The sequence below is a fragment of the Micropterus dolomieu genome, linkage group LG23, assembly GCF_021292245.1.
Source record: "Micropterus dolomieu isolate WLL.071019.BEF.003 ecotype Adirondacks linkage group LG23, ASM2129224v1, whole genome shotgun sequence".
Classification (NCBI taxonomy): Eukaryota; Metazoa; Chordata; class Actinopteri; order Centrarchiformes; family Centrarchidae; genus Micropterus; species Micropterus dolomieu.
The window spans coordinates 17,787,795-17,798,734 of NC_060172.1; the positions used below are offsets into that span (position 1 = coordinate 17,787,795).

The window sequence follows — 10,940 nt, forward strand, 5'->3', positions numbered from 1 at the left end:
GCACCGGGGAAGCAGTGAGTGGTAGCGTTAAAGAAACGGATGTTTCTGGTTATGGAGTCACCAATTATTAGTGTGGTTGGGGAGAAAAGGGGACGAGGAGATGCCGGTTGTGTGGTTCCAGAGCAGGACTGAGCAGAATCTGCTTCAACACTGCGTGCGGACTGAGGATGGAGTGTGTGAGCTGCCGAGTGTTGTGTTGGAGTAGCAGTAACAGACCTAAGAGAAGGGCTACCCGACGGTGCAGGGTAGAGACGGCCTCCGGAGCGTCTGAGCACAGCCTCCTTCAGGATCCTACGTCGGGAAGCGGAGGTTTTTGACTGGGATGACGGCCGCCGATCAGGCCCGGCGGCAGACCGGTGGCCCAGCGCGGGAGATGTAGCCGGTGAAGGAGATGCAACAGTGTCGGCAGGCACTGTGCGCCGAAAGAGATCCGTATCAGGGAGACTCGAAGCCACAGGTGCATCAGCTGGATGGACCGGAGTGTCCTTAGATAAGGCTGCATAGCGGTTGGAGAGGCCGATGTGCGGAGGAGAGGCAGCCCCATCCGAGCCTCTCTTGCAGCCACGGACCACCACTTCAGCCCAGGTTGACTGATGCTTTGGAGTCGAGCAGGATGAAAGCCTGGGAAGGCTAGAGGGGTCCCAAAACACGGTGTCCTGGATGTTAGCGGTTGCGCTAAGATAAACAATCTGTTTGGCTTGTACTGAAGCCACATCCATAAAGCCAGTCAGCAGGGAATCTTTCTCTTTGAGTTCCTCTGAAAGTCGTCGGATGTCTTCCATAAGGTCAGCAATCTTCTTGTTCGCTTTCTTAAGGAGTGTGCAGTCCTCATGGGGCAGAGTTATTTCGGCTAGCATAGTCACCGGAGCTTTGTTGCAATCAGTAGCGTTGATCGCGTTTTTACGGTCATCTAGCTTAAAATCCATGTCGGATGGCTAAAATCCTTAACCCACGTAAAACTTAAGTTAAAAACTTAAGTTAAATAAAAAGAATGTAAAAATGTAACGAAAAAGAGTGGATTAAAACTGGATAAGAGTTCGGTTTAAGACGGAGCTTCCGACAGGTGGCTACAGACGCCAACGCATGCGCAGAGTGCAGATTACGTCAGCAAAAAGCCAAAAAGCATAATACCACCTCTTTAAGACAAAGTAAAGTTGAGGTAGATGGGGATGTCATTAGTTTTGCAGGTGGTCAAAAACAAAGTTGAAAGAAAAATATTAGACCTGATGATGGTGTTAGATGAAAAGTTAAAGAGTGATCACCAATGTTATTTTAAACAATTCACCCCAACGGAGACCTGAACATTCAAACCCACAAATGTGAACCTCAAGGTGGCATCAGAGGAAAAGTAAGGGATCATCAAAGTCAGTATGATTCATCCTCTGGGGATTAGGAATGTTTGTATAAAATTTCATGGCAATCCATTCAATAATTGTTGACATATTTCAGTCTTGACCAAAGTGGTGGACCAACCGACTGACCGCTAACGTGGCTTAAAATAACCTTATAGTTCATTGTCATTGAATAGTACCCATAACATGGTCTTCAATACATTTAAAACATGTTTCAATAAAATAATTACGAGAAGAAAGTTTATGCATCAAGTATAGCTCTGAACATTTTAGGCATTACCACCTAGATTTATCACCACACTACCCAATACAACATCATCTCAAATAGACACAGCCACAATAACAGAAGATTACCAAACAAAGATGCATTGTAACTCACAGCTACAAACAAAGAATGTGAGACAAGAGATTGACAGAGAGGGGGAGAAATCAGAGGAAAAAAAATAATGAGCAGAAGATTAAAAAAAAGGGTCGCCAGTGTACTGAAAGCTGACCATTTGATTCTTGTCCACTTCATCAGCTGATGTCTACTCAGCCTACGTTCCATTAGCTACAAGTCATTAAGCTTACTCCGCAAGATCAGTTGTATATAATAATAAATGCTTTAATATCAAAGAGGAGAACATGCCTGTCAATAAATCTAGCTTGTGTCCTGTAGAGGGAATGAGTGCTTTGAGTGAGCAAACAATCAGTCAGTTAGACAATGTTCAACCAAACAAACAATCAAAGCAGTTATTTCAGCACAGGTTATTTATAAGATCTGCATGATGCGTTTTGTGGCTGAGTGCATTCAGGCAATTTGTTACTGGGATCAAACGAGAAAGCAGGGTTGTGTTGCAGCACACTTTGGGACTGTGTGGGTCTCTGCCTGTTAAAGCAGGTTAGCTGGTTGGACTACGGGCTGAAAACATGCTGACTGCACTGCTAAGCTAGCTGCTGACTCCAGACCTCTATTTGTGCCTTCTGTCCCACCTGCTCACTGGTGGAGCTCAAACATCCAAAGACACACACACAGCAGAGACACACATACTGACATACTGTATGTCTGGTCAAATGCAATTATGAGTTGTGTTTTCCTAGTGTTAAGATCTCCTGTTTATTTTTATATGGAACATTAACAGTTGCACATTTGACACACACACACACACACACACTTTTGTCACATAAAAATATACTAAATCATAAAAATAACTGCGGAAATGCTGGAACTTTTCAAATATCGAAATGTTTTAACGCTTTGTTATGTGCTACATTTGGATAGAAACCTAACTGCTGAGATGCATCACTATGAAAACTAAAAACTACAAAAGAAACACAGTTGAAACAAGTGAAAAATGTCTGCGATGCTTTATAAAATGTTTTATAAAAACCCTCTCACTCTTTTAACTTCATATTTGAATAGTACATTTGAAGTTGGTGTTTCGCCTCTGCTTTTGTTGCCAGAATAGACACTGTGGGACAAAATTCTACTACTGCACTCATTGCTGACTTGTATGATTTATTGTACAGCAGCTTAAGACTCCCTCACCCATCAAGCCATGTGTGCGCTCTTGTTCATGTGTCTGTGTTCCCACCCTCATGAATAGGCATATCACTGTAGGAAAAGCACGGGTGGAAATAATAAAATGAATGGCAGCTGAATTAATTTGACTTTCTTCTGTTTCAGGGTCCTGGTATTATTCATGCTGACTTGCTGTCGCACTGTCTTTACTTACTCGGACAGAACAGGTAATGTTTTTAGCAACACTTGCGCTTTTGCTGTGTTGCTGTGTTGATCTATAAGTCAGAATGTCTGCTGTGAAAAAGGCCCAGAGTGCTGAAGGTTGGACACCACAAGACTTTACTTGTCATTTGGGTTTCAAACTGAATCAATACATTAAGTTACACTAGATGCGATGAAAACTGCAATGATTCTGGACATGTCAATGGGATGCCCCTAAATGGACTCCTCTGTCTGTTTCCTTACAGGTACAATGCCAGCAGACAACTTGTGGTCAGAAATAAAGTACAGTGCACCATCATTTTAACAAAACACTGCAGCAAACTGATTTGTAGCTGTGTATGTGTTAGCCTCTCGTGTCATAACTGTGCTCATGTTTGAGAATTTTACCTATAGTAACATTTGAGTCAAAATTACAAGCCACAGAAATCTAGTAAAACAATAAGACATGGAAGATCATTTTACCAGATAAAGTATTATTGATGTTTTATGTCATTATTTTATGTTACTATGATGAATTTCTAACAAAATCTTTTGGTTAAAATTCATTTTAGTCTCCTTGCACATTCATCAATATTTAGAACATTTCATTGTGTTTTTTATTTATCTTTAATAATATAGTTTGATTGGGAACATAGCTCTACTAAACTAAACTAAGCTCTATGGTGAAGTAGATTTTTGAGCAGTTTCACAAGCTGTGAAATTCTAAATTGCATAACTGTACACCAAAAGAAACATTTACCGTAGTAGCTAGGCCTTGAAGGAATAGTTCAACATTTTGGGAAATACGTTTGCTTTCTTGCAACAGTAAGGTGAGAAAACGCTTATGTATATACACTAAATATGAAGCTATAGAGCAAGCAGCCGATTAACTTAGCAAACAAGATTTAACATGTTAATTAGTCAAATTTAGAGACAGATTTTGTTTATTTTGGGCAGAGCCAGTGGACTTCCATAATTGTGGCAGCTGGGATATTCAGACAAATCTACAATGCCTCTAATGTCAGAAAGATCAAGGAAGATGTCCTTTTGTTTCTGGTGACAATTACTTATGTGTCTGTGTCACAGAATGTTTTTCTTATATTTAATTTGTGATTGACTTCGATCTTGGTGGAGTCATAGTTCAGTTTCCATGTCACTGATTCTATTGTGCTGGTTCCTTCTTGTCTGATTACTGGTAATTATTTAATATTTAATTATGCACAATGATGTGGGTGGAATCCACATCATTGAGGAAACACATGCAATCGTCCAAGATTGAAAAAATAAATGAATATGAAACATTGTGTGTGAATGGAGAATGGAAGCGGAGATGAGTGTGTGTACACACAGTATGTGTGCATGTGAGGAGGTGTTAAAGTGCACTGAATATGTGGATGCATGTTTGTGTGCGTAGGTGTGTGGTTTTTCTTCTCTTCTTTTTTTTTTTTACCTTGGCAGGTGAAGCAGTGAACATGGAAGTGTGTGTTTTTGACGCGCACCACCTCCCCGCGACAAACCTCCCCACAGCGCTCACACGCGATAGCCGGGTTTCCACGGCTGGAGAGAGGAGTGCTGCTGTTGTTGTTGTTTCCTCCATAAAGACCTGACTGGTACTGAACTGCTGGGAGGAGAAGAGAGAAGAGGAGAGGATCAAAAACATGTCACTTATTGTCATTTTGAGGCCCTTGCTTTTGTCTTCCTTTCAACTGAATTCAAATATCTGATCAAAGTGTGATAAAAATGTGGAACAACTGTCACACTGATCCATTTTCATCTTATTCATCATTGCAGGAAAATGTGATTGTTAAACACAAGCTTTATTGCATAATGAATTTGAAAACAGTTGCTCAGGTTTGTCACATCAGATTTCGACTTCATGGTATGGATAGTATAGAGTATGGATGTTGATTTGTTCTCCTGCTCAAACAACACATTTGGCCTTTATTCGACACTCTTCTTTAATGTCACAAAAATACTGCAGCAACCAATCCTAGTGGATGTATAAAACAAAAACAACACACAAAGAGATTGTACAAAGTTAAACAAAAACTGAGGCAGATACACACTAACATAATCACATACAAACTCGACTGAAGGTTTAGAGGAGATGAAGAAGGCTTAGTGACTGACTTAGTTACTAGTAGTGGCTCCTGGAAAGTCTGTTACTTTGCAGGGAGCTTCAGCTTGACTTAAAACCATTCATCACAAGCTATTGACTTAAGAAAGAGAGAAAGAGACACAGACAGGTGTAGATACAGACATACACTAAATGACTGGGACATTTCAAACTGCTGGTGGTTAAGTATCTAATACACAGGTGCTTATATACAGGATTACACATCTAAAAGTGCTCTACAAGTGTGTTATATTGTAGCAATGGTACAGATTCACACAAATGTGCATTAATGTAGCACACTGTACATTTTTACACTTATTTATTACTATACTTTACTTCCTTCTTCAGTTTTGCTCTGCAGTTCTTTCTCTATTGGTCATCAGAGAGGATAGCACACTAAGAACCACATTGCACATTGCAACTTGTGAATATGACAATAAACATGCAGAACATGACACACACACACACACACACACACACACTGTGAGAGACAAAAAAGGGCACTGTGCCTTTTGGGATTATACCTCTTTCATCCTCGCTTATGAAACTGGTCAAATCCCTCTTAGGGAAACAAGTTCTTGCTTCACACACACACACACACACACACACACACACAGACACACACACACACACACACACACAGACACAGCTCTGTCTGTCTCTGAATAGATTCCATTGACTGGCATCATATCTGTATATGGTCAATATCACTCAACTGCACTCTGCCAATTGTGCAACAATTCTACTGTATTCTACTCAATTCAGTTACATTACAGTTAATACTGCTGCATCCCCGAGTATTATGCAATCACAGAACACACACACACACACACAACATGCCGGCAGGTTAAGCTGATGACAGCAGTAGAGAGAAGGAGAGAGTTGTGGATCTATAAATGCTTTCAGGAAGGGGAAAAAGGTAAAACTGGGACAAAAATGTTTCCTAACAAAGTGTAGTGTATCAGTATATGTGTGTGTGTGAGAGTCTGTAAGTGTGTGTGTGTACCACAGAAGCTGGCACTGGTTCTGTAGCCAGATGGCAACACAAGGACTGGAACCACAAACATAGAAAGATCTAAGCCACCTGTGTGTGTGTGTGTGTGTGTGTGTGTGTGTGTGTGTGTGTGTGTGTGTGTGTGTGTGTGTGTGGGGGGGGGGGGGGTTCTATGTACATGTACCTTATGTGCCTTATGAGCTTTAGTTATGGACTTCAAGATGTAAAATTAACAGTAATTAGAAAATGATTCTGAGAAAAAGTTGGTGCAGCAGGACTATATTTCTTCCGCTTTGCAAAGCTGGTAAATCTTGTTTTGACTTCATCTGTGCATCCATTGTCACTCTTTTTGGATGCTATTTTGTGCCGTTTTGACTAAACTTTGGTGAATGCTGCTGCATGTCATTATGTTGCCCATCAGATAATCCTCTTCTTTTCTGTGGGAGATTTTTGGGGGTTACAGTAACTCAGCCAGTACCCCTCTGCTATGCTGACATGGTCATAATTGTAATAATTCAGTGTTAGTTAAAGGTTAGGGTTAAATATCTCCCTGAGGTGAGAGGTATACAGTTGTGGCTGCTACAGTAGCAGCTACAGTAGCAGCTGCTTGATGTTTTGAAAGCATGATGCTGTGTCATGTCTGTAGAGCCGCTTTGTTTTTCAAAATAGATTTTGGGATTTAGTGGTTTCACATTAATAAAAACCTGCTTTATGCTGTTCTATGTTTAGATACTGGGACATTTTAATATGTGCCTACAACACTGTAGACCAAAGATGTGCTCTGTTGTCTTCTGGCTGTCAAAGAGCAGCAGGGCGACCTTTCTTCTCTCCATAATATCTGAGTAGCTGTCACAGGCTTTTCTGACTCTCTTATGTGACTATTGTTGATTGTAATAAGTCCTGAACATTTTCTGCCACAAAAAAGCACAAAAGGCTAGATGAACAAGTATACATTTGTTAAATAAAATGAAATGATGGATAAATTGATTGGGTCCTGTGACTGTGAGAATTTCTTCTGTGGAGGAATCACTGGTTGTTACACAGAAATCTATATTAATCACCGCTTACAAAATGACAATGATGAAAATACTGATGAAGGCTGTCAGCTATCAATACACAATATCAGCCTCTGTTTTTAACCTTCACTGACAGAGAGCTGGCCAATGACATGATGAAATACAGTGTCAATAAGTGAGTCACTGATCAATAACCTCAATGAAGGGCTGTTTATGACTACTTCAGGTTAAACCCTCTCAGGACTCTATCCTGTATTGATTAGGCAGAAGCAAACACACACATGAATATCCTCACACACACACACACTCAACACACACATAGACTACACATGTGCACCTTAAACTCACCTAACACACTTATACATATAACACACACACACACACACACACATACACACACACTTACCATTTGTCGGTCCACTCATGATGTGAAATGGTCCAACAGCTTGAATCTCAGAGTATGTATCAGTCAGTTCAATTAAGAATCCAGCAGCAGGACAAAAAGCTCCAGATATGACCAAGCACTCATGTCAACTGTCTCTATCCCTGTCCGAATAAACTCTCCCTCCCTCTCTTTGTCTCAGCCTGGAGAGGGCTTTCCCCGCTCCTCCCGGCAAGCGGATTACTGACTACTGTAACCCTCCACCATGCGTAAAGGAAGCCGGTTGAGGAATTAAATCGAAACTGACTGGTACCATCCTTCTCCTCACGCCTCCAGAGTTTGCCTCTCCCACCCAGCAAGCCGCAGCGATCCTCAGGTCCGGTGCAGAGGCGTCCATCCCTCCCCGTCAGTGCGCTCCGGCGGACGCCTGCGTGCCTGTGCGCTCCGGTGGTGAAGGCTGAAATGCTGGATGGTGAGATTCTGAGGGCTTTTCACCGACTCACAGGGCATGACGAGCTCCTTTCACGGAGGGAGAGCGCCGAATAGCGCCGAGCCACGAAACAACACCAGACTAATGGCAGTCATCATGGCTCTCTTCCAATCCAACTTGCTTGAGGGAGATGTGAGTAACATAAAATAGATGAAGAACATAAGAATTTTTTCCCCCAGTAGAATGTTTCAATATTTTATTGCCAGCTTAAACGTAGCTTCAGGGAGAGCAATCGCCAAAATAACAAACCAAAAGAGACCTCAGTAAAAATAAAACCACAATACTAAATGAACCTAAAATCATTATTTAACTCTCCATCAATCAAAGATCCAAAAAAGGGAATAGAGTAAGTGAGAGTGACATTTAACCTCTCCTCAACATCTTTATACCCCCCAGATGGACTGCGATTGGCTGCAGGTCCCAGATTAACCAGCCAATAGAGCGGATGAGGACCTACGGCCTGAGGAGCAACATATTACACATTAACACATCCATTACACATACCCCTACAGGGGACTTTTACAGGCTCCAGATGGCGGGTTAATTGCCAGTGGCTCTCTTTGGGGATTTTACATGACACATGCTTTATTTTAAATTTGGTATTTTGTCAGGCCTATGTGGCATCAGTGTAATAGTCACGTACTGTTCCAATCAGGGAAGTGTGTCAATGGCTCTCAATAGTCAGGCATGGTGGCATGATTGTGGGCCACTTTCTTCTTATATGGTATTTTTATCTCATTGCGTGTCACTTTAATAATGATATAATAATCCTAGAGAGAGTTCATAAAGGAAAAGGAGTATTGAGACTTGAATAGATGAACTTGAATTCTGGTTCATTGTTCTCCCAACATGAGTCATGGTGACTATTTACCATATAGATAATATACAGTATGTAGGCCTGCAGCTAAAATTATTCTTTTAATAGGGTTTTTTCACTGCAGACAGTTTTAGTTTTCATAGAAGGAAAAATGTTCACAATTTTCATATGATATGATTTATGGATAGATGGCTAGGTGGGTAAATAGATGATTGAACAGATCAGAGTTAAACAAAGTCAGCCACAGTGGTTATAGAGTACATTATGTGTAGCTACAAAAAAACACCAAAAGGTGGCAGTACAAGTTAAGACATTATCCATGGAAACTAAGTGGAGGTATGCTATTGTGTCCCATTAGTGAAACATCAAAAATAGCATAGTAATGAGATAAGGAAACATTTATGCAGTGTTTACTGGCCATCCATCATTTGCTGTATGAGATGCATTCTGTGTAATGTAGTGGTGTCACTAGCATTAGAAGTTAAGATTGTGTGCCTTTACCAGAACTGTAATCCACTGGAATATTTAAATTTAATATTTCATAAAATATATGTTTTTCTATACGTCCTAACAGTACACCCTTTTTTAAAGAACAAATTGAAATCATCTTGATTTCTTTATCTTTTATTTTTCTTTTAAAAAAGTATTCCAGTTTGAACACTGATGTGAGATTCGTTCTTTCTTGGATACAGCAGCCCTCCAACACAAAAACATGTTTATGCAAGTACTTTCAGTCTGTCCTGGCTTACTTCCTAGTGATTTAAAACAATGTGCAGGATACTTCCTGCAAACACTGGTAAACCAGTGGTCTTAAACCAGTGACGATTCCTAACGCCTCCTGATGAGGTTTCTGCACAAGAAGGGTAGAGGGTTTGCTGGAAATTGAAATACGCAATTACTAATAAAGTTGTGGAACAGAATCTGTCAAAATGCAGCTAACTGAACACAGGTCTGTGGTGTGTTTCATGGCTGGCATCCTTTTCTTGTAAACATCCGCTAGTTTTAATTTCTTCAGGGAGAAAGTTTTGCCAGCAGTATTTCCATGGCCTTTCTGCCTCTCACATGTTCTTTCAATCGGAAGTTGACTGGGGTCAGAAAAACAATATGTCACCTGTAGTATCACACCCAGTTTCTGTCTATCGAGACATTCAGGTGTGATTAATGACCTATTGTCAAGTCAGTCTGCTTATTTAAAAGCATTTGGAACACAATGGCGAGTTCCTTCAAAGGAACACTGTCTGGCGACTGCACTGTGTAGACTGTGTGTGTGTGTGTGTGTGTGTGTGGTGGTGGTGGGGGGGGTTCATATGTGTGTTTGTTTGCTTCTGCCTAATCAATAAGATAGAGTCCTGGTATTTAATTTTTTTTTAGTGCAAAACCCCAGGACAGAAACAGATTGTTTTAAATCACATAGGATGTCATTGAAATTTGACATACTCCCTAAAATTGCAGCCAGCTGACTAGTGAGATTGATTTTCTACCATTTAAAAGCCTTTATGTTACAGTATTACAGTCTTATTCTGTTCTAAAAGAGGAAATAGAGGCATTGCTGTTGGTCAGACCAGATGCAGCTGATGGGGAAGTTGAAAAGATAGCACTAAAGATAGAATGCTTTAGCAAACTGTTGAATGACAATAGTTTATATACAAACATTATGCTAAATAATGTTTCAAGAATGATAAAATAACAGCAGCAACCACATACTGTACTTCATCTGATGAAGTGTGGGTAAATAAAGAAAGAGAAATGCTGCTGAGAATTTAGTAAAACTATCAGTAAACAATTTGCACAATACATTTGAGATGTTCATATAGTGGATTATCAGACTGGGAACCTCCATGTGTCTCTGTGCCATTATGTGCTACCAGGTAAGATGTCCCAGTTAACCAGCTGGGTTGCTTTGCAACACTAATACACTATGGCACTACCATGAAGAGGGTGCTGCTGTTCCAGTGCAAACAGGTAAATCTTTGTGTTTACAGTATAAAAGAACTCATGGGGGTGGAAGGGCGGACAGGGAAATTAAAACAGATAAAACAAACACACTTGGTGAGGTGCCTGAGACGGGAAC

General features: G+C 40.6%; 1 protein-coding gene across 1 annotated transcript in view; it reads right to left on the reverse strand.

Annotated features, from left to right (window-relative positions):
* The window catches only part of LOC123963087 (actin-binding LIM protein 3-like), a 66,372-nt gene extending 58,767 nt beyond the window's left edge, over positions 1 to 7,605 (reverse strand). The window contains exons 1-2 of the mRNA XM_046039611.1: positions 7,587 to 7,605; positions 4,505 to 4,675 (exon numbers count right to left, since the gene is read on the reverse strand). Coding sequence (XP_045895567.1) covers positions 4,505 to 4,675; positions 7,587 to 7,605 — 190 coding nt within the window. The remainder of the gene's footprint in view (positions 1 to 4,504; positions 4,676 to 7,586) is intronic.
* Between the last annotated feature and the right edge of the window lie 3,335 nt (positions 7,606 to 10,940).